At 30.1% G+C, this 25,201-nt stretch overlaps 3 protein-coding genes across 4 annotated transcripts; 1 reads left to right on the top strand and 2 right to left on the bottom strand.

The window, feature by feature from the left end:
- Nucleotides 1–1,329: 1,329 nt before the first annotated feature.
- Nucleotides 1,330–5,565, bottom strand: SCO1 (Translation elongation factor EFG/EF2 protein). Of its 2 annotated transcripts, XM_068608933.2 has the most exons (5): nucleotides 5,176–5,548; nucleotides 3,362–4,776; nucleotides 2,386–2,898; nucleotides 1,645–1,825; nucleotides 1,330–1,606 (listed from the first exon to the last, which is right to left on the bottom strand). In XM_068608933.2, the coding sequence occupies exons 1-4, from the start codon at nucleotides 5,417–5,419 to the stop codon at nucleotides 1,658–1,660; spliced, it is 2,340 nt and encodes a 779-aa protein (XP_068465034.1). In that variant the 5' UTR covers nucleotides 5,420–5,548; the 3' UTR covers nucleotides 1,330–1,606; nucleotides 1,645–1,657. The 2 variants fall into 2 exon arrangements, with proteins under 2 accessions (XP_068465034.1, XP_068465033.1); XM_068608932.2 differs by having other exon boundaries at nucleotides 1,330–1,825; nucleotides 5,176–5,565.
- A 4,881-nt stretch (nucleotides 5,566–10,446) lies between these two features.
- Nucleotides 10,447–11,450, bottom strand: LOC137808035 (21 kDa protein). Its single transcript, XM_068608931.2, has one exon. The coding sequence runs from the start codon at nucleotides 11,273–11,275 to the stop codon at nucleotides 10,649–10,651; it is 627 nt and encodes a 208-aa protein (XP_068465032.1). The 5' UTR covers nucleotides 11,276–11,450; the 3' UTR covers nucleotides 10,447–10,648.
- Nucleotides 11,451–22,874: 11,424 nt separating this feature from the next.
- LOC137808034 (Bifunctional inhibitor/lipid-transfer protein/seed storage 2S albumin superfamily protein) lies at nucleotides 22,875–24,985 on the top strand. The gene is made up of 3 exons (XM_068608930.1): nucleotides 22,875–23,513; nucleotides 23,926–23,955; nucleotides 24,705–24,985. Exons 1-3 carry the CDS (start codon nucleotides 23,192–23,194, stop codon nucleotides 24,797–24,799), a joined length of 447 nt encoding a protein of 148 aa, XP_068465031.1. The 5' UTR covers nucleotides 22,875–23,191; the 3' UTR covers nucleotides 24,800–24,985.
- Nucleotides 24,986–25,201: the final 216 nt, after the last annotated feature.

Here is a 25,201-nt window from a genome sequence, read left to right as displayed (position 1 = left end):
AGATGGCAGTCATGTAGAGAAATAACTGACAAATGTATTTTCCAGTTACTTGATAAATTTAAATAGATAGATTGGATTGAAAAATGAGGATAATTTGGTGTTGGAAAAGTTTGTCCTGGTGAATTCATATTCTGAGCATGTCAAATGCAGTTTATTTTTACTCTCTACTGGTGCGTACTGCGTTCTGTCGCGGATTAGTTACTGTCCAACTTTGTATTAAGTTTTTTTTTCTTTGGGAACGACAGTTTTGGTTTCATTTGTACAATATACTTAGATAAAGCAGGTTCGTAATTTTGGTAGTTGCTGATTTGGATTTTAGTATTGTAAGAATTGAGAAACCATAGACCAGTTCTATGTCTGGCGTTTTGGCTGTTTGTGCGGGAATGAATATTGGGTTCTCATTAGGGGGAAACGAAATCAGGAAATTAGTTTTACGCTTGTTGAATTAAAGATGAGTTTAAGATTTAGGATTTAGGGTGTCGGAGAATTAGATAGTCACCGGGATCAATTTGGAAAAATGTGAGATTGTGATAGATAGTCTTTTGTGTAGTTTACGCGGGATGGAGGAGTCCTGTCGACATTTGTTTTTCGAGTGTAGATTTGATTGACTAGTTTATAGTCATTGTTTAGAATGGATTGGTATGCATTTAGTGTCTCACAACGCTCATTTGCTGAAATTTTCCCTCTTCAGGCTCAGTAATGCTCCAGTTGATGTGTGGGGAGCGGTTTGGATTACAGTAGTAAGTGAGTTGTGAAAGCATAGGAACAATGTAATTTTTAAAAGGGGAGTGACTGATCAGAAGTTTTTGCCTTTGTTCAATTAAAGTCATGGTCGTGGGTCACTACCAAGTCTTTCTCTGGTCTGTATGAGGATGGTTTGTTGATTTTTTTTTCTATAGGTAGGTTTGTTCTTTTAGGTGAGTTCTCTGATCGAGTCAGGTGAGTTGTTTTTAGAAGTATAGTAGAGTGATTTGGATTTGAGTGAAGAAGATTTAGGGTTTAAATTTCTTTTTTATACAGGTTAAATTATACTTGAAATGATAACATTTATTGATTTTTTATTGCTAATAAAAATAACACAAGTCTTCCAGCAATTTTTCCTTTACAACAATTTTTCCTATACAATTCTAAGCTATTTTATGGTTTATTTTTCTTTTCTTAAGATAGTATTTCGCATTGTAGTATTTTTGCCTTCAAATTCAAACTTCTACACTATTAGTTAGTCAAACAATGTTGCTTATCTATCATTGATTGCATCAAATGGAGACAGTGCTACCAGAATTAGGTGATTAAGTTTTCAAAATCACTCAGTACGTACTGCTATACACAGATTTGAATTGTAGTTTGTATTAAAAACAAAAGGTAGGTATTTTGGGTTCTCCGAATAGATTGCGAATCCAAGTTTGCACGCTTTGTTCTTCCCCTCAAAACAACAAAAAATGCACTATTATTAGCCCCATAGCAGTTCATTCTCTCTCCAGTATGGAAGAAAAATCGTCTCCTATTTTTCTTCTTAAATTTTAGTTGGCTAACCTTGTATTTGTACAAGGAAAAATACAATAAATAAATACCAAAAACAAACCCAACTATTTGACAATGGACACGATAAAGCTATCAAAAGGTAAGAAGTTCCTTGTTAGGAGACCAAGCAAATACACTAAGCGGCAACTTCTTGCTCTTTTGAGGCAAGTTGGTTCTGAATGTGCTGTGGCACCACATCAAACATGGCTAACTGCATCGTGTAGGATGCACGGCCCTTTGTCATTCCCCTAAGTGTGCTAACGTACTGAAACATCTCAGCAAGAGGTACCAGGGCATCAACCACCTGCGTTTGTCACCAACAAAAGCAAGAAAGGAATAAGTCCAGCTCCAATCCAAATAAAAGCAAAACAATCCACTGAAGAAAAAAGAACATGAATATTGTCCTCATTCATCCTATTCACTTGTATCCAAATTTCCTAAGACTCAGATAGAATAGAACTCAAGACCTTCGAATCAACACTACTCAATCCTACTATTTCACCAACCGGATAGGCAAAAGTTTTCAATTACAATCAACCACATTGATAAACAAGAGAGCAGTCCCCTAAGTGGTATACACTCTTTTTTTTTATGATCATACCTCGTGGGAATGTCCATAGGGGCTTTTGTGAGATTATGATGGGTGATGTTTGGAGGGTTTTTTATCCCACTTTCCCTTTATTGCAATTTTGGGTGTTGCTCCATAAAGTAGAATTGTGTGTAAAATATAAATATCGATCATAAATTAGAATTACAAACAACACAGCACAAGAACTTTCGAGCAGTACCTTCAAATTTAATAGAACTATCCAACAAGGAGAAGTTTAATAAGATAATCCAAGAGAACCAAGTTACTAAACATACCTTTAGGCCACCTGGTTTGTCACCAAAACTGTTGATCTGACCTCTTCTGGAGTTGAGATCACCAATTACATCACCTAGATGTTCTTCAGGAGTAACAACTTCAACCTTCATTATAGGTTCAAGCATCCTCGGTCCAGATTTTCTAATTCCTTCCCTAAACGCTCCTCTTGCTGCCAACTGGAATGCCAACACGCTTGAATCTACATCGTGATAAGAACCATCCACAAGTACTGCTCGTACATCAACAACTGGAAAGCCAGCAAGCACACCAGTGCTCATGCACTCTTCCAATCCTTTCATCACCCCAGGAATGTATTCTTTTGGTACAGCACCTCCTTTGATTTCACTCTTGAACTCATATCCAGAACCTGGATCCATGGGTTCAAACCTTACGGTGATATCTGCAAACTGACCTTGTCCACCTGATTGTTTCTTGTGCACATACTTCACTTCTGCAATTTTGGAAATGCTTTCCCGGTAGTTTACTTGGGGGGCACCAACATTAGCTTCCACCTGCATTGACAAATACAGATAATGTGATTTTCATAAACTTATCTTATTGCTACATAATCCTTAAAATATGTAAAAATAATTTTGCATAAAACTACTAAAGGAAGAGAGAAATGGGGAAGGGAAGAAAAGGTCAAGCCAAGAGAACAATCATATAAAAAAAGGAAAGCAATAGTACACCAGACAAATACTAATGCTCTATACAGAGATTTTATCAAGGGTGGTTCTACTCCTTTGTGTTCTTATTTTACAGGTAATGGTGAAAATTCAAAGTGCAAGCAAACAGATTCCGTTATAATCTAATGTGATGACGTCCATGTTTATTTACTATTATTACTTCTAATTGTTACTATTTCATGCACTGCATCAAGGATGGAGTTAAAAGTTTCAAAGAGAAAAACAGCTAATAAAGCACAACCAGGCATACCGATCATTGAAAATTCTAAAAAAATGAATAAGATATTACCTTAAATTCTCTTTTGAGCCGATCAACAATGATTTCAAGATGTAATTCTCCCATCCCTTCAATCACTGTCTGGTTTATCTCTTCATCACGAGAGAAGTGGAAAGAAGGGTCTTCCTGTGCAAGCTTGATTAAACCAGTTGCCATCTTGTCAACATCAGCTTTAGTCTTGGGTTCAATTGCAACCTTAATAACAGGATCAGGGAAGTCCATCCGTTCGAGCATGATTGGATTCTCAGGGTCACACAATGTTTCACCTGTTATAGTATCTTTCAAACCTGCAAGAGCAATAATATCACCTGCCAAAGCTACTTTAACATCCTCTCTGCTGTTTGCATGCATTTCTAGAAGTCTACCAATTCTCTCCTTTTTCCCTTTGTTTGCATTGAGTACATAAGACCCAGCACTTAGCTTTCCAGCATACACCCTGACAAATGTCAGGGAGCCTACAAATGGATCACTCATGATCTTGAAAGCTAATCCAGCAAAAGGTTCATCATCACTTGCTGCTCTGTCTATTATCGCTTCTGGGTTTTCTGGGTCACTGCCCTTCATTGCTGGCAAGTCAAGTGGTGATGGTAGATAATCAACTACAGCATCGAGCAACGGTTGGACGCCCTTGTTTTTGAAAGCCGAACCACACATCACTGGCACAAAACTGGCTGATATGGTTCCCTTCCTAATTAACTTTTTTATAGTTTCCTCATCCGGTTCAATTCCTTCCAGGTAGTTCTCCATAGCCTGGTCATCTAAGTCAACTATGGTTTCTACCAGCTGGGATCGGTAATCCTGAGCCTGCTCTTGAAAATCTTCTGGAATATCTACAATCTCAAACTTGGCACCCAGCTCTTCTCCTGACCAAACTATAGCTTTCATCCTAACAAGGTCTATAACTCCCTTAAAACTATCTTCTGAACCAATTGGTAACTGAATTACAAGTGGTTTAGCACCCAAATTTGTTACTATCATGTCTCTTGTTCGATAAAAGTTTGCTCCAAGACGGTCCATTTTGTTGACAAAACAAATTCGTGGAACCCCATATTTGTCTGCCTGCCTCCACACAGTCTCTGATTGTGGTTCCACACCAGCAACACTGTCAAACAAGCATATAGCTCCATCCAACACCCTAAGAGCTCGCTCCACTTCTAAGGTGAAGTCGACATGACCGGGAGTATCAATAATGTTGATCCGGTGCTTATTCCAAAATGTAGTGGTTGCAGCAGAAGTAATGGTAATCCCTCTTTCTTGTTCTTGTTCCATCCAGTCCATGGTTGCAGTTCCCTCATGCACTTCTCCAATTTTGTAGTTCCTTCCGGTATAATACAAAATTCGTTCAGTCGTAGTAGTCTTTCCAGCATCTATGTGAGCCATGATACCTATGTTGCGATAATCATTCAGTGGAACACTCCTCTTTGATTCTGGAAGCAAAGTTAGAAAGGGTCATTTCCAAAAGGATGAAAGAAAACAAACCACATTTCACAGTCTTACAGAATAAAATTGGACCAAAATACGAAAAAACATTATCTTTAAAGACACCTTAGCTAACCTAAAACCTCAATTGAACAGACAAATTATGGTTTTCTCCGTAATATCACAACTGAAGCCGAAATTCAAGGATAACACAAATATTAAGCACGATACAGAATTGAACCAAACCAAACGAAAACCGGAAACTGTAGAAAAAGAAGTGTGCCAGTAACATTCATTTCGATTTCCCTCGAGAATCAAAGTCCACTTCAAAACATTAGAGTAGTCGCGATGCAGAAAGGAAGTTAGAAAAAAATAAAACAAATTATTAGAGAAAAGGAGATAAATACCATCAGCGGCCATGGCGAAAACAGAAAAGGGTCTTCTGGGAGCATGTTGGCGTGGAAAGTGAGTATTGGAGTTAATGCGTGTGCTCCCGAAAAAGTGTGAGAGGGAAGAGGAAGTGAGAGAGTGAGAAGGTCGAGGGCGAAAACCCATGAAGCGAAGCGGAGAGAGAGGGGTTGGTCTTCTCTGAGACCCATTGAGGTTGCAAAGAGTGGTCGTCGCCACCCTCAATGATGACTCTGCCGCCATATTTTGAGCTTCTTCTCTTCCTCTGTTCTGTTCTGTTCTTGCAGTGTTTTTGTTTGAGATAAACAAACCCACACTCTCACCCTGGCCTCAAGTTTTCGGTAAGGCCTAGGCACAAGATAGTGTCTTCTATTCCCTTGCACTAATATATATAAAAAAAATAAAAAAATTATTTAAGGTATATATAAAATTCTAGTTTTATTTTATTTTATTTTATGAATTTAAGCTTTACCATAAATAAAATTATAAATTTATTAATTTAATATACGAGAGAACAGGATCTGTAGTTTGAAACAAAATAAGCAATTAGCTTACATGGTTTGAGTATTTAGCTATCTATTTTTCATGGTAGGAAAATAAAGGCAACGTGGATAACAATTGGCCCTCTTCTTTAAGTAGGGTTCTCATTCCAAAGGATTGAACTCATGGTCTTGTATGAACCACTAGTTATCATTTTTTTCTTTTATCTTTACTTTACTTTGTGTTAAATAGCATTTCAATGATGATTTTTAGGAGTATTGGTCATTTAGCTTCAAACGTTTTTAATATATATTTTATTGTTCATTAAAGTTTATTATAAATTATAAAATCAGAAAAGAGAGTTATAAAATAAGAATACAATCTAAAAACAAACAATAAAATTCAATTAATAATGGATAATATATTGTGAAAGAGCCGATTGAGAAGGAACCGTTAGAGTATATTATTAATATTTTTTAGAAGTCTCACATAATGTATACATTACAATATTTTCTTTTATACGTATCCTATGTACTTTTATTTCATAGTTAAATTTTTTTTAAAAAAAAAATAGATTTTGTCTTCTAAAATTCTTTTACATTGATTTTGAATTACTTTTTTAATATTTGACATACTAGTTATGACGCAACAATAGACAAAGACAATAGATTTATAACGCAACAATAGACTTGTAACGCAACTAGAAGCCTCTTGCGTCCAATCTCATAACATAGTAGCCAACAAGTGATTAAGAAATAAATGAATTGAGATTTCTTTAACACGGTCACTCAACATATTAAGGTCACAATACAACTACATTCTCATATACTAACATTAGCATGAAGGAAATTATGGAGTGAATTTCATATCAAGAATTACTTAAAAGGTAGAATAGCAAAAACTGAAGAGTTTTATGTCATCGATCATGTGGGTTTTCTTTAATATATAGACATGTTTTCTTAAATGTCAAAGGTTGATATGTAATTATTATGCAAAGTGAATAAAAGAGATGACATACATTGAACAATTTGTTCATGGAAAACCTATGTCTCATGTTAACGAAAAACAACAATGTTATAAATTAGAAGTTGACTAACATGTTACAAAATCAATAAATCATCAACCATAGATACATCAAAACATCATTCATTGATCCAAAATTTAATCTTATTAGCATTGCAAAAACCTTATCTTGTATCTAAAAAATAAAAGAACAACATATAAAAATAACAAACTATATATATGAAGACTTGTATTTACATAGGGTCATGTTATTTTTAAGAAATATTATTTGCATTAATTTAGTACATTCCATGAAAAAGTATTTAAAATTTCAATCAAGTTAATGATTGTGTCCTATTATTATTCATAATATACATCACAATAAACCCACCACTAACTAAAGCATAACAGATCTTCTGTCATGCAACTATAGCTAGCGCGTGTGAACATGAATATTGCCAAAACATATAAAATTCTTAAGCCAAGATTCAAGTTCTTTTATTAGAGAAAGAGATGAATACATGTGAAATTAATGAAAAAGCATGTTTGAAATAAGAAAATGAACAAGTTGTATTCATCTCACATGTTATCCATTTTAATATATGTAAGAAAAAATTATCCTTATTCGTCATATTTATGAAGTAGTTAGTAAATAAAATGTTTTTAGAGACAAAGATTCTAAGATAAACTATAAAAAGAATACAATTATGTAAAATATTACCATTATCAAAACCCTAAACAAGTCTTTATCTTTTAATTATTAATTGAAGGGTAGAAATGCATTTAAAAAAAATCATCTTTACGAAGAGTATGAGTGGGAAAATTCATCCTTTAGATATGGACCTCAAATACACTAAGTTCTTTTTCAACGGCTTGTTTTTGCACCACCATAGGTTCTAATGACACTTTCATACAAAATGTGAAATTATCATTTTGCCCTTTAGTTAATAAATAAATAAAGTCTAAAATCATACCCACCATTTTTACCTTATTCCTTCTTCTGTTTTCTTTGAGCGTGGCACCCACCCCAATCACTCGCAGCACCCCCAACATTCCATTTGCGCTCTTTGAAGGTTCACTAAAAAAAATTAGTATTATCTACGGATTTTTACCCACGGATCTGAGTTTGTAAGTAAATTTAGCATTACCTACGGATATTACCTACGAAAAATATTACCTACGGACATTACCCATAGATTCTGAATCTGTAGGTAAATTTAGCATTACCTACGAACTATTACCCACGGATCATATTACCTACCAACTTTTACCTGGTTCTATATTACCTACCAATTATCTCTATTACCTACGAACTATCACTCACAGATCTTTATTACCTACCACCTATTATCATAATAATTATATACATAATATTAAAAATATTAATAATATTTAATAATATGAATAATATTTAATAATATTAAACATATTTAATAATAATATTAATAATACTTAATAATATTTAATAATAATAATAATATTTTAATAATATTAATAATATTAATAATATTTAATAATATTAATAATATTTAATAATATTAATAATATTTAATAATATTAAAAATATTAATAATATTTAATAATATTAAAAATATTAATAATATTTAATAATATTAAAAATACTTAATAATATTATTTATTTAATAATATTAAAAATATTTAATAATATGAATAATATTTAATAATATTAAAAATATTTAATAATAATATTAATAATATTTAATAATATTAATAATATTTCATATTTAATAATATTAATAATATTAATAATATTAATAATATTAATAAGTAGTTTTCACCCATTGCATCCAAAGAAAAAAAATGCTCATAAATTTTGACACATTTTGAACCCTCTTTCACGCTCCATGTTCTTCTCCTACTCTCACACATCTTAGTCCCTCTTCAATCACCACTGTACAACAACAACCACCATTGTTTCCTCCTTCTCGCACTTCCCAAAGCGTTCGAAGCAGAGACGTGTTTCATTGTTTCTATTGCTTTCTTAATTTTTTTATATTTTGGTATGAATCCTAAGCCCAGCTTTGCGGGCAAAGTTTTTATGTCTGGTACTTTGATCTATTAGATATTACATAAGTTGGAAGTTTGGTAATTTGTATTTAGTTTATTATTTTATTTTTTTCAACTTCTTTGCCATGGAAGATGTGAATTCAATTGATATAGTGATAGATTCTACAACTTTCAACCTACAACCATTTGCATTATGTTTTGACATTATTTGTTGGTCCATTTTTTTTAAACCTTGATTTTAATCTTGATAACCTTACAAAGTTCAAGATTACACCAAAGTTAAATCAAAATTTAATATTAAAAAACAATAAAATATAAATATAAAAAAATTAACATAAAACTATTATCAATGGTGCATTTAGATAATTTACATATCTTCATATAATTTAATATTTATTAAAATTATATGAATATATAAATAGTAAAAATAAAAAATACAGATACACAGGCACGTAAGTGCCTGTGTTCCCGCTAGTATTAATAATATTAATAATAATAATGATATTAAATATGTTAATATTGATAATCATACTTATAAGTATAATAATAATCATAATATGATAACAAAACTTGACTGGTGTAATGGTTAAAGCTTCTATGGACATTCCTCAAGGAACTTGGCTTTGAGTCCCATCTACTGTAATTGTCATAGCATATATAATATTTGCAAATAATAATTGAAAATAAAAAAATAAAGTATATTAACATTACCTACGAACTTGGAGTCGGTGGGTAAGTGTTGATTTACCTACGGATTTTGGCTGTTATCACGGATTTCTTCCGTAGATAAATTTGATTTTTCTTGTAGTGATTTTTTTGTGGTTCTTTACACATTTTGGAAGCATTTGACAATCCATTTGTGGTTATGTGATGGAAAACGATAGTTTCTAATATGTATTTCTTTTTTCTCTTGTATTGGTTCCTCACTTTTGCTTGCATTGATACTTTTTTTCGTGATTTAAAAACCTTTTAGATTACATAATCCAAAAGTCAACTTAGGATCCGGGAGTATTTTCTAGATTTGTAGATTCCATAAGCAATTTTTTCAAAAAAACACATTCTAGATTATATAATATAGAAGTTGTTTTTCAGATTCGGAGAAAACTTCCAGATTAAATAATCCAAAATGTGTTTTTTCTAAAAATTACTTCCAAATTCTACCAATTTGGATAACACTCCTGAATCATAAATTGACTTCTGAATTACGTAATCCATAATATATATTTTTGAAAACACATTTTGGATTATATAATCTGAAATATAAATTTGCATTATGAATTGACTAATCTGGAATATTTTACCGAATCTGGAAACAAGTTTTGAATAGTCAATTAATTTTGGATTGTGTTAGATTTTGAATTGTGTAATCCCAAGAATCACCGAATTAATTATAATATGAAATATACAGAAAACTCGTCTCGATAACCAAATCTTCTAAGATTTTAACTTTTTTTTTTAAAAATAATATTTTTGAAATTATAAAACTTATAGAATGTCCAAAAACATATGGAGGTGAAGAACTTCTTTTTCTCTTAACAAGTTTGATTCAAAAATGCCAATTTTCTTAATTTTTTACCCATTTACCCATTTGTATAATTTTCAAAATGCATTATAAATTTTCCCCAATAAACATAGGTAATGAATAATTCTCTCATAAACATACTTCAATTATGTCCATTATCCCGTGCGTTTTAAGGTAAAAGACATGTGCAGAAGCTCTTTTTAGCAGCCACTAAGAAGAAATTAGCAAGTCCATTTGATTTTACTCAAAACGCCTTCAAAATCACAAATTTATTAATCACGATAGAATTGAACCAAACAAATTATATTGCCCCATTTACACTTACACTGCCTGCATGCATTACATAGGGCAACATGAACCTATGAAACCACATGCAGACTTATTATGGGGGTAAAGCACGAAAATGCGGTTGAAGAAACTAATGTTTTAAGCAGACATGTTCACGGCGTCTGAGTAGTGCGGTATTTGGAGGCAAAGCGATTAACCAATGCAAGAGCATTACTGGTGAGTTGAGAAGCATCCAGAACCCTAGGTTTAATGGCAGCCTTGAAATTAGCACCAAGGTGGAGCCCATCAAAGCCGTCAAGACACGTGTCCTGATCAGTGATAGCAGCACTAACCCAAGTCTGAATATTACTCATGTGCCACCGGAAATCCTTCCCCTTCGGCTTACCCAGGAGGCCGAGCTCCTTCACCGATTGGTTAAGCCGTTCCACGCTATCATCCATGTTCTCTATGCAATCTCGCACCGCATTGTACTCTTTTACTTTCATTCCCTTCACCTTCTCCATCTTCTTAAGAAACGATGCACACGATCGAGTCTTTGATACGCTCACGGCCAGGGCAGTGGTCACTAGTTCTTCCTCGCTCTGCCCAATCTTGCTGCCGTAGCCTGAGAGGCTTTGAACGCACGCCACCGGGTAGCGCGTCTCCTTGCATGAGGACTTGATGAAGTCTGTTGTCGCCTTTGGGTTGGATAGCTTCGTAGTTGCGGATTCTGCTGTGTTAGACATGTGAATGACCAGATTTAGAATGAGCAGAGAAAGCCACAGTAGCTTTGTTGCCATGCTTATGATTTTTTGAAGAATGGAATGTTTGGTTGCTCTTACGATGGCAATGTGATGCTCCCTTATATAGGGATTGCAAGAGTGCCAAATTTTTACTTTTTTTCTAATATAGAAATCCTTTTTTCCACGTTTGTATTGTTGAGTTTAGAAGTAATCTGATTCATTGCACCCCTTCTTTCTGCAGTGGATACTGGTAAAGCCAGCACTTCTATATACTCTTTCTTTTCTCATTATTTGAATCCACATGTTTTTGTATCCGTCTTAAGGCTCCTTTGAATGAGCCATTGTTGGTAAAATATTTATATATTTGATGAAATCTAGAGAATATATTTGAAAAAAATGCAGATGAATTTGTTTTGAGAAAATCTATGTGAGGAAACAATAGCAAATAGCATGCACAGTTGTTAGGTTGTATTGTGTATCCCTGCCTAATACTGATTTACGTCTCTGGTCCACGCCTCCACACGGCATTGACTGACTTTGTGTTTGATTGGATTAGGACCAAATCGACAAACTAATAAAGGAATAATAAAAACAGGTTTGGTAGACAAGGCTAGGTAACAAATTGCAAGTTGCAAGTTGCAAGAGAGGGAACTTTGATATTTCCAATTATTCAGATATGGTAAACTTTAAAATGATTGTTAATTTTTATTTTTATAACCTTTTTCTTTTTCTTTAAATTCAAATTCTCTATTTTTTATTTCTATAATATTACAGTACACTAATTCCTTATTTATATGTTAGAAAATAATAATAATAATAATAATAATAATAATAATAAAAATAATAATAATAATAATAATAATAATAAAAATAATAAATATCATACTAAAAAAAAATCTGGGTTGGGATTAAGCCATTGAATGGTTGTGTTTTGTTTTAAGACATAAGGGAGTAGTAATCTTATGGTTATGTATATGGGTTGGGATACTCTATCTGTTAATTTATTTTATTTATTGTTAATAAAAAAATTATTAGAAATAAATTTTAAAGGAAAAAATAATTAATTAAGATATTATGTTATAAACTTAAAAAATTATAATTTTTATTATTAATAAAAATTTATAAAATAATTTTTAAATTAGTATCTAATTAGTTACTAAGATTTTAACTATCAATTTTAAATTTTACCTATCAACAACATTTTGTTCTAAAATTAATAGTTAAAAATCTTGATAACTAATTAGTATCAATTTAAAAATTAATTTATAATTTTTTTATTAATAATAAAAATTATGTTAGATACCAATAATTTGTTATTCTATTATAATATAAAATTTAATTAATATAATAACTAATAATTTATTTTCTTTAAAATTAATTTCTGTTTAGATTTTTTTAATTAATAAATAATAAATAAATATAAAAGGATCACAAAAGAGTTTCTATTTAATAATGTTAATATTATAGTATAATTACACCGCAGTCTTAATTAATTACACCTCAGATACTACTTTAGTTTCATCAAGAATAAATACAACTCCCCTACAATTGATCCTCTTTTATTCTTTAAATTGTAATCGCAAATAAGAGAATGAAAATGGAGAGAGGAAATTACACTATTACATCTTATCGGTGACAACTGAGAATTTAATCGTGGTATAATTCTAATTAAGAATATTATCTACCACATTATACCTATATTATTTATCTATTCCAATTAAGAATATTTAATATATTAGCATGCATGTTCAAATGTGAATTGTCACACAATCAAAAGAAAATCAAACATCGTCTTCTTGTAAGGTAAAAAAGCAATATTGTATAAAGTGGTATATACAAGGTGACATAACTATGTGTTCATCATGTTTTCATTCTATCATGACCAAAATAATCATAGGGATTATTCTCAGACAAATTACATTTATAAAACGTAAAATTAATGAAAAAAATTAAGATTGAAAAATATAAATAAGAAGAGAGTGACAGAGAGATAAATAATTACTACTTTCTGAAAATGTAAAACAATTGTATAATGTCGTTAAATAAACAATCTTGTTTAGTTATGATCATTGCATTACAAATCATAAAAATGATTCTGTGTGATTGATTTGAACATCATTTAATATTTTTTTATTGTGCGCAATATAAATTAGATCACCTTTATAAAATTTCAAGCAAATAACAAAATAGTTGATATTTCATTATATCTATATCACTTGAGAAAATATATTACAACAAATTCACTATTTTTTGCATGAATGATGAAGGAATAAATTTGTGACTATTTCGTAGCTATGATATGACAATGTACTGTATGCACAATTATAATGGTTGGAACTCATAATTATACGGAAGTTATCATTTGGAATCAACATTGTGGAATAAGTTTATATTTAGGTATATTTTGATCATAAATTAATTGTTATTATCAAATACTAAGTACTAGATATTGTTTTTCGGATAATCATGGAGTGATGGAATGATTTTATTCATTTCTCTCTATTTTTTATAAGGTAGAAAATGTGCTTGGTATGCAGAGAAGTCACTAATGAAAAATCATATTTTATATTTTATGATGATTTATGACGATTCTAATCTGTGATAATAAATTATGTGATGACAAAATTGTGAATATAAAAATATTTTTTATATTACTTCTAAATTTAACTATATTATAATATGTTAACTTAGCTTACATGTTAGTATTTTGGTTTGATAATTATGTATTGACACTTGAATATTTAAAACAACTTTAGGGGAAATAAAATTTTCAATCATTCTTTCGGTTGCTGACAAATTATTTTTATTTTATTTTATAAAATTACCTGTTTAGCAATAAAAAATTTCCTATAGTTTTTAACTTAAATATTTAATAATGACTCACTATTATAGTATTTTTTTTAAAAAAATAATAGTAACCTATGATTATTTTATTTGTACTTATTAAATGAACTAATATGTTAAGTCTAAATATATTTTTAAATACTGAATGATGTGTGATAATTTTTAACAATATTTATATCTACATTTTCTGTTGAATCAAATGCTATTTTAGGATAATAATATATTCACAATTCACATTTTCTATACAACTATATTATAACTTTTTAATATTATTATTTTAATATTTTTTATATAATTTAATTACATAATTATTCTTTATACAATTTTGAGTTATCGTATTCCCTATTTTATCACATCCTAAGATACTCAAGAGAAGGGGAACAAATATATAATATCGTCACTCTTTTTCGTACTTCATACGTACACTTGGCTCTCTGATAAAAACATAATCAGTAAAATTCTCTGAGACAATCATAAGCAGATAAAGATATCTAAAATAGAGAAAATTAAACAAATAAATGTTAAGAAATTGAAAGAAAAGTGAAAGTCCTACGTAAAAAAGTAAGATAAAGAATATATAAAGAGAAAGATAAACAAATTTGATATTTTAATTTTTTTTTCAATGCAATAATTTAATCTTTTATATGGGTATTAATTTTCACGTCTCTTTTATCTGGTGAGTGATTTAAAGTATATATTAGGTTTTATTTTCCATTTCTCAACTCTGGTTTTTGAAAAATAAATTGCATTCCAATGCGCAAGATCCTTATAAAACAAATGCAAGATAAATTGAAAAATTAGTTTGGGAGAGAGAAGAAACTTTCAAGATTAAGATGTGAAAAGAATAAAAGAAAACACATGTGGTTATTTCATTTTGCATTTTCAACACGATATGGTTATATATATATATATATTCTTTTTCAAACTAAAAGACTGTAACAAAAGGATACACACCAAAGTGGTCTGAGAAAAAAAAACTAGGAATTTTGTGAATTCAAATTTAGTTAAAGTTGGGTACATTGCCCAATTTTAGACTTTAGCTCTACTTATATTGTTTTTTTATTACCAGCAGGGGCTACTTATTTAGTATTAATTAAACTATTTTTTCTTCTTCTTCATCTGTCATTAGAGACTAAAATTAATAATCTTTAATCGTATTTCTGTCTAAATTGAATATCTAACTTCAATCTTTAATTAGTAGGTACAAATATCAAATTACTGTGAATAAATCTTATATATATATATAAATATTTTATTTTTTTCTATAAGCACTTTTAAGAAGAAGAAAAATAATAATTTCTTCAATGGTGCGTTTGCGCCAATTGCTGCACAATTACATCAAGCAATACAATAAATCATATTTTAAAAGAAAAAGGAAAATGAATGCAATTTAAGTTCCATCTTTGGTGTTTGACCATATTATTATTAAAATCGGACTGGATGAATTGGTTTAACTTTATACAGAATGGAAAATTTCCGATTCCGTGTTTTTTTTTTTTTTTGGCACCGAATCCGTGTGAATATGACAATAACCTATTAAACAAGTACAAAACCAGCCCGAATTGGTGAAAATGTTTATTTAAACAATAACTTCTAATTTTTTATATTAATGTCTGATATTTATTATAAATATTTTTTAAAGAAATAAAATTAATTAATATTACAAATTAATTTTTTAAAATAAAAACTTTTATGTTAGACATCACTATGCAACTTGACATCTCAGTTATGATTACACCTCAAGTAACAATAATTATTTGTCATCACATTAAAAAAAATATTATTAAACAAAATACAAAAATATGGAGATACTAGACCCAAAACTCATATGTTAACCAAAACTATACATGGGTAAACTATATATATTCATAAAAGATTCTAAGAACAGACAAGATGGTAGCTTATTATACCAATGAAAAGATTTTCTATGAACAAATTCTATATTAGTCAACTTATCAGCACACACATTTCCTTCACGAAAAATATGAGTAACCCTAAACCTGGTTTTCCAACACTAATTAAGACAAATATTTCATCGATTACAAAACATTTAATTAACATTGGTTCTAGTAATAAACACAACACAAACCAAAACAGAATCACATTCCATCCAGACATTAGTAAGACCCATCTTTTGAACTTCCTCCATAGCATGTACCACAAACTCAGCAACCAGAGTAGTCTGAACTTCAAGAAATGCAGAGAAAACTTCAATAAATTTCTCTATATTATCGCGAAAAATACTTTCACAAGTAGCAAGATATTACAAATTAATTTATTAATATTACTTTTTCTTATAAAAGTGTGAGTGTGTATATCCAGTGAGTGACTGGGTTTGAGTGAGCAAATGGATTTGTGAGAGGGGGCAAGTGGGTGCAAGGGGTGCAAAATGTGAGCGAGAGGGGTATGAAGAGTAAAGAAAACAAGGTGGGTTACGGGATGCGTGAAGTATGAGAGGGAGTGTGAACAGAAGAAGTTGAAAGTGGGCTGAGGTGGTAAAAACAGAAATAAGAAAAATAAAGGAGTGTGAGAAAAGGATGCGGGGTGTAAAAAGTAATATGGAATTATTATTTTTATTATTTATTTATTTTTCAACACTTTTTTTTTTTTTTACTTTTTGATGATGATTTTTTTAAGAAAATAATTTTTTTTTTCATTTATAATTTTTTTTTATTAATAACAAATTTTAAATACCTAGAAGAAATTTAATGTTAACAGTAGTTTTCTCTATATATTCGCTTTGGTGGTAGAGGAACCAAGCGTGCACAAATATTTGAACTTTTTGTGTATTGTGTTATAAAATAAGGATAATAAAGTAATATTGTAAATGTCAATTGTCTTTTTTATTATTTCATCTTTTTTATTATGTCAATTATATTCAATTAATTTACTTCTTTTCTCTTCCTTAGTATATCATCGTTGATCAGCTAAAACAAACATCAACAAATATTGCTTCCATAAATCCAACGTCACCTAAAACAAGCAATGCATCAAAGTCACGTGTAAAAGAACATAATACTATGATCAGAGTTATGACCAAATTCATTAAGATTTTACTGTCTATAATGTCTATAAGGTAAGAGATTTACTATTTTCATAGTTTTCTTATCTTATATATTTATTATGTATTTAGAGTAAATTTTAAACCTAATTTAACCTTATAAAATTAGTTTATAAGGTGAGGTCTGCAGTTATTTATATAGTATAAAATATTTTAATCTATAGTCGATGTAGGATTTAGGATAGAGATAATCTTTAGTATTGCCAACTATTTTGCGAAGGTGAAATGAAGAAGAAAGAATTAAGAAAATAAGGAGCAAGCAAGAATCATAAAAACCCTAAGCAAGAAATGCACATAGATAAATGGAGAAAGAGAAAGAGAAACGAGAGAGAAAATGTGTAAAATTGTATTGTTGAAGAAGTAAGTTTATTGGGAAATTAAGGATATTAAAAGCAGAAACGTAAAGGAAAAAATGGGCCAAAACAAGCAGTCCAAAAAGCAAAGTGGTGCAAAACGAAAAAGGCTCAAACATAAAATCATTTATCACTCCCTCAAGTTAGGAATAGATATTTTTCAATCCCAATTTTGATTGAAGAAGAAGGTAGAAGCTTGGTGAAGATGTCAGCAGTCTGCATGGAGGAGGAGAAGGGGAGTAGTTTGATCAACCAAATATTAAGCTTTTCTCGAACTAGATAACAATCAATCTTAATGTGCTTTGTGCATTCATGAAAAAATTTGACTGGATGCAATCTATATGGTTGACTGATTATCACAGTATTGGATGACTATTGAGTGAATGAAATGTTAAGCTCTTGAAGGAGATAGGTGAGTCATTGTATTTCATGGGTAGTAGTAGTCATTTCTTTGTACTCTGCCAAAAGATCTTCTGGAGATAGTTTGTTGTTTTTTGGATTTCTAGGAGATAAGAGACTTCCCGAAATATATGGAGACATCGGTGACTGACTTTCTTGTCTTGGGACAAGAAACCCAATCAGATTCATTATAAGCTTTTATAAGGTCGAGTTAGGTTTAAAGTCTATTTCCTAATATGGTATCAGAGTTATTTAGAGTCTATCATATCGAAAGTTTGTCGGGCTTATCGTGATGCAAAACTAGCTTGTTTTGGCTTCTTCTTTGTTGTAGTTTTGTATGTTGCGGAAAAATGGACTTGAAAGTGGTTGAATTGAAGTGTGGAGAAGATGAAATGAAGAGGAGAGGTAGAGGCTTAAAAGAAGTGTGACCAACTTCTAAGAAGATTCAAACAAAACACTAATAGAAGTGCAAACTTGAGAATGAGAATTTGAAGACAAATGAGCTACCAATTTGTACAGCATTTCATTATCAATTCAACTGTCCCTGAGATTAGAGTCTTCTGAGATCCTTTTCCTGCTTCCAATCTTCTTAGCCGAATGTTTCGAGGTTGAACGGGTTTTCATCATATCGTGTCATTTGCTCTCGGACCACCCATAAATTATAGTCTCATGCATAAATTGAGGATCTCAGTGTAAGGGAGTATGTTGAAGATCTCACATCGACTAGAAATAAAAACATTTTATAATATATAAATGGGTGTGAACTTCACTTTATAAGTTGGTTTTACAAGATTGAGTTAAACTCCAAGTTTACTCCTTAATATTTTTTTATTTACCTTTGTTAACCACATTTAGATTTTTTGACACTTATATGATTAGCATACCAAAGTTATTTTTTCTTTTCTTACTAAGCATGTTTAAAGTTCTTAATTTTAAAAATTTAGGAAGTGCTTTGTTTCATTTGGGTCTTTGCAAAAACCAGTTATTACTTTTCTATTTTAGATGGTCTTAATTTTGCGTACAAGGTAGTTGAGAGACGATTATGTGACTCTAACTCCATTCTACTAACTTTTTCCAAGTACAATTTTAAGCTCATTCTTTATTTTTTAAATAAGCATCTATGTAATTCCAACCTCTCCTGTGTGAAAGTAATGCATCTCGGGACACTACTTTTGTTCCATTGTAATTGATGGTTTTCATAGGGTGTGACTGCACATGGTGGAATTAACGTTTGCATGTGAAGTGTTGTAGCCTATGAAAAATACAAGAACATATCTTTTTCATAAGAAAAAAGTTTATTTGACCAAAAAAACATACATTTAACACTATTTATAATAATATAATAATAATTTAAATTAATAAAATAAAATAAAAATTAATAAAATATATGAGCTTGGTCCAGAAAAAAAATATCTAAAATATTTATTACAAAATTAAGTCATTTGATTCAGTCAAAATCAAAGTAATGAAAAAGCACCTATGCGGCAACAAAAAGGTTTATATTAAGATAATATTTAGGCTAATAGTCCTTATCACTATTAAAATTATGTATACTCGATTATATATTTATAAGATATAATAAAAAAATTATATACGAATTTACTAACTATTTAAGCATGTGAAGTATTGGCTAGTTTATAATAATAAAACCACAATTTCTTTGTTTTTGTGTTATCCTTCTCTAACTTGGATTTGGATACTCCTTTAACACACAGTCATTTATTTTATTTTCACCTTAAAATAATTTTAATATTATGTTAAAAAAAGTATATTTTAAATTTAATTTAACTTTATAAAATAAGATTTACAATCATTAATTATATATTATAAATTAATTTGAGATCTTTAACACATTATAATAAATTTTTTGATAAAAAAATAAACAAATAATAATAATAATAATATTTAATAGTCCATGTTATTCTAGATACCAAAGTGATAAAGACAAGAATATATTTATAACAATCTTTCCAGTAATCTACTCAACACTAATATGATATTTTTGCTTTTGTTCTCATATTTTCTACATATTACCCATCTTATTCATTATGTTTTTTTGTGTTTATTTCGTATATTTAAAAATAAGTTAAAGGAAGATAATTTATAAAAATCATTAATTTATTGAAACCTTGAAAATTTGAATAAAAAATAATTGGTAGAATTTTTTTGGAACGGGAGTTGAAATTGGACGGCTGGACGCTAGTTAGTGGCGTGTCGCCGTTACAGCATTCGGTGTTGACCGTTGACCGCCGCTAGAGAGGTTTGCGCGTTAAGTGATTGCGACCTGATTACAGTTTAATGGGTATACGTGCTTAGTCAATGTCAAACGCTTCCCTCATTCTTTTCTTTTCTCTTTGTTCACACCATTTCACGTCATAATTTTCTAAACTGCACTTATTACTTTCCTATTCTGTGTCCTATTTTTGTTTTTACTTTTCTACTTTCTCATTTTTTTGGTTTATATGTGATGCAATGTTCCTCTCGCCACACAGAACTGAAAAAACCACGTTATGACCAAAGATACTGTTACGAAATTTCATTAACGTTGTTCATCTTGAAAAATAAGAAAGCAATAGGTGGCTGTGCATAAGACCTTTCCAACATGACTGTTTTGTGATGAAACCTCCCCTCTAACTATCTCTCTTGATGTGGAAGAATTCCTTTTATATGGATTTCTATCATTTTTAATTTCATTTCCGCGTCTCTTGGCTTCTCGAATCTTTTCTTATTTTATTTAGTTACAATTGGTCAATGTGATAATTATAGTTGTTGAATAGGCATATAGAAAGAAAGAAAAAACTAAAAGTTACGACTCTAATCTAAGACTATAACAAGTTTCCTGTTTAACCGTACTTGGACCAATTTCCGCTATATCATATCACCATTATCAGCTTCAAACATCTTCCATTTTTGGTTATGTCACTCCAACTATTTTTTTATCACTACATTCCTCTACCTTTAACATGTGTTTGGATTATACTTTTTAAAAATTTGAATTACATTTTATTTTTTCAAATATTCTATGTAAATAAAATAATTTAAATTTATTGAACTTATTTTATTTTTTCGAAAAAGCATTTCCATACTACTAAATATAAAAACTTATCTTGATATTAAACAATATTTAACCATGATTTTTTTTTTCAATAAATGTCGATCAAGGTTTTTTTTTCAAAGTTTGAAGATTCTTTTCTATCAATGTTAATAAAAAATAATAATATTGTTTTAAGTGGATGTATATCACAATTATTTCAATTTACATTGATTGAGATTATTTATTTGACATAGTTTATTAATATTCTTTAGTTACTTTGTAATTGATCTGGCCAAAAATCACTCATTAAATTTAAAATTGGCCAAAATAATTCTAATCAAGGCTGTCTGAAAGTTTCCTCATTCGATATTATAAAAAAATAATCAACTTCAAAAAAAGTTGGCATTGGTAAAGTTGATTGAAAACCAATCCCTACCAACATAACTAAAAAATAAAGCAAAAATTATATATAACATGAAAAAAAAATTATGTTAACATTGACCAAGAAAACAATAGTTAATGTTGAGGAAAAAATAAAACTAGCATGCTTCAGATGAAAAATATTCCAAATAATGTTAGCTGAAAAATAACTTCTGCCAAAAAAAATAATTATATTAATTGATAAAATGTCTCATTGACATCAATAAAAAAAAATCTTACTAATATTGGTTGAAAAAAAATTCTCAACTTACTTGTTAAAAAAAAAATCCCACCATAGTAATTGAAAAAATAATTCAATTGACATTAATTAAAAAAATGTGTTTGATATTGTTAAACAAATATTATTAATGTTAACAAATAATTTTTTTGATTAATATAAATAAACATATCTCACTTTAGTTAAAAAAATATATTTTCCATATCAATCGAAAAAAATGTAAATAAATTTAATAAAAAAAATATCATTCAAAAAAATAATATCAATGGCACTACAATTTTAATCAAGCCGAATAAATACAATTTTAAGTTCACAACTTTATAAAATCATATTTTGTCTTAACTAGTAATATTTGAGTTTAGCACCGATAAATTGTTTGTTCAATATTGAGAATTTAAGATTTAGAGTTTATATCCAACTTTACTAACTTTATATATAATATTCTGTAAGATGTTACAAATACATGTCTTGATCCTAGTACAAGTTTATATAAATTCTATCTCTCCTTTTAAAGATAATTTGGAAACATTTTTCTTCATATAAATAATTTTTTATTATTGATTTTATCAATAAAAAAAATGGTTTGATGTTTATAGTTCTCAAATTCCCATTCTCAATACGCAATAATGTTGTATGATAAAAAAAATATGTTTAATAATAAAAAATGCAAAACATATAATGTATCTATAAAACTCTACATATCTATTATAGAGTTTAAATAATGAAAATTGTTGCAACAAATATTCGTATAAGATCTCAGTTTTAAAGTTTTTATGTTAATAATGATTTAAACCTAGGTTGAAAAATGTATCATATACAAATTCTCAACTAAAAACTATTTTAAACGACTATGCATAACTCTGCAACCGTTTTGAACTAAAAATAAAATAAACATTCTAAAAGTTGAAAACAAATATATCTTATATTAATATTTAATATGCATACAAATATATATTAAATTTTAATTTAATATTATTTTCATTTTAATCTTTTGATGACGTAACATTTTTATATCTATTACAATTATACCTATCCAAAGTTTGTGTTCAGAGCGCGTATTTTGATGAGAAACATTTATATATTTTTAACCTTTGCTTATTTATTGCATCATTTATTTATAAAGCACTTGCTAACATTATTATGTATTGATGTATTAATGACCTATTATTTAAAAAGCAAAAGAGATTAAAATAAATTACATAATCTACAAAGTGTATTCAAACGTCATAAAATAATATCGTTTGAAAGTGTTTTAATCAACACTACCCTGAAAATATTTAAATATCCTTACTCCTTTTTATAATGATAGGATGAAGCGACGCGTACATGGACATAAAGTATGGGTAATTCATACCACCAATAATTTCTCACATCACCGTAGACATTTCAATTTTACCATGAATTTCATCATAGCGTACATCATCGTGCCAGCGAGGCAACAACAGGATCTATAAAGCTGGAAAAGAACCGCACCTCTCACCTCTCACCTAACAAAACGAACCCCAAAAGGAACCGAACGGTAAAATACAGAGAGGGCAAAGGAGATCCATAGTCCACAGACACTGAAATCAAGCTTTCCCACAGACAGGATCAATCGTTGGAGTGGGAAAAAAGACAAGAAAAAATGGGAGGGTGCAAATGTTTGATGTCGTTGGTGGTGGTTTTGGCCTTGACGATGAGTTTGGCAGAGGCGCAATCTGGAACTAGCGCCACTTGCGCCCAAGAACTGATTCCATGCATGGACTACTTGAATTCCAGCACCAGTACCCCACCCAGTTCTTGCTGCGACCCACTCAAACGAACCGTCGAAAACGAGCTCGCTTGCCTCTGCAACCTTTTCTACACCCCTGGCCTGCTTCAAACTTTCAATATATCTATCGATGACGCTCTCGCTCTCAGTCGCCGCTGCGGCGTCACTAGTGATCTCACCAGCTGCAACAACGGTGGTACGTATATCCTTTTTTTCTATGCCTATTTTGCCACTCCGTTCAAAAAATTCAATTCACTCTCATGCCTATGATTTCGTTATTGATTTACTTTCTTCTGCCTCCTCAGTTTTACTCTCCACTTCAATTTTCCCTTTCTTGTCTGCGTTTAAATATTACTCACTTCCAATAATCCTACAATTTTTTTGAACAAATTGAATCGTTCTTTTAGATCTATTAATGTATTATTATTAGATTAGAAGGGAAAAAAGGTTGCTGGGTATTTTTGTACTCTGTCCAAAGTTTCTGTTCATAGCGTTTCTGATTTTGATGGGTATTATTGAGTGTCTTTTAGCATGAGTGCATTGATTAGGGTTTATTCTAGCACTGTGGTACTAATTTTGTTCTGTTCTTTTTACTTGCAAATTTTCAGCTCCATCTCCAGGTTCAAGCGCACCCCCAGGTAAAAACGTCTTTCAACATCTGATACACTATTCATTTTATAGACTTTCATCACCTTCATGAATATACATTTCCGATAATCTGACAGACATATGTTTTATTATTTTCCAGATAAATTTGTTATTTTATTTTAATAATTTTCGAAGAATTTTTTGCGGTTAAATTTCATAGTAAACTTTCATTAAATTAAAATTATGATCAGTTTAGTTTAGAATTTAGTAAAATAATTTGGTAAGTGTTCATATTGAATTGATAAATATGATTAAAATTTAATTAAATGAAAAAGTCAAATATGAATTTGGAAATGGCCTAAATGACGCGTATTCTTGTCTACCTACCTACCGCTTCTCTCACTTTTTTTAATACAACATTTTCTCCCTTCTCATTCCATTCGACGTATCCATTATGACAAATAACTTTTAAAATGAAATGGCAAATCTCAAAGATATTGCAAGAGGGAACTGAGATTAACTTAATGCAATAGGTATTAATCAGCTTGAATTTAAGTCTCAACCACCCATAAAGCGTAAATATGCAATTTCGTTTTCTCGTTTTTCTCACCCACTATCTTTCACGGGGTATCTTGGCAGAACCTTCCGTTGGACAAAAAATAGTAACCACAAAACGATTATTTGTCAAATAAACTTGTGAGGCACTCATCTATAATAAATTTGGAAGTAGTTGAAAATTGCAGTTTGTACCGTACAATTTATTTTGTTCCTTCATAAACATTAAATTTTGGGCTTGCAGCCACTACTGGAGGTGACAAAGGAGGAGCAGGCAAAGTGACATTCAGCGGGATTTCTTTCCTCCTCATGTTTTGGGTATCTATGCTGTTTAATTAAGGTGGCATTTTAGCCTTGGGAGCCTCCTATCTCCTATATATGTTCGACCTATCTTTTGTACTATCTCCTCACTCCACTATTCAGTCATTTTATTGTATTTTCTTGTGTTTTTCCCTCCTTAGGAACCTATGATTCAATTGAGTAAAATAGTTTATTTACGGAATGGACATTCATTCTTCTTCTCAATTTTTTGCTGCTACACTTATTTGTGCTGCTTTTGGTTCCATCATTCATATATTTATATACAGTGGACTGTTGTTGTTATGAATTATTAGTATTATTTTATCTTTACAAGCTCTTCCCCAGTTTTCTTACAGGTAACTCAGCTAGTACCAAAACAATGCGTGTGTGTGTCTATTTAAAAGTTAAAATGAGCTAAGAAATACATAAAGTAAAAATGGT

Source organism: Phaseolus vulgaris, chromosome 3 (genome assembly GCF_051622355.1).
Source record: "Phaseolus vulgaris cultivar YP4 chromosome 3, ASM5162235v1, whole genome shotgun sequence".
Taxonomy (NCBI): domain Eukaryota; kingdom Viridiplantae; phylum Streptophyta; class Magnoliopsida; order Fabales; family Fabaceae; genus Phaseolus; species Phaseolus vulgaris.
This window is presented reverse-complemented; position numbering and strand designations above follow the sequence as displayed.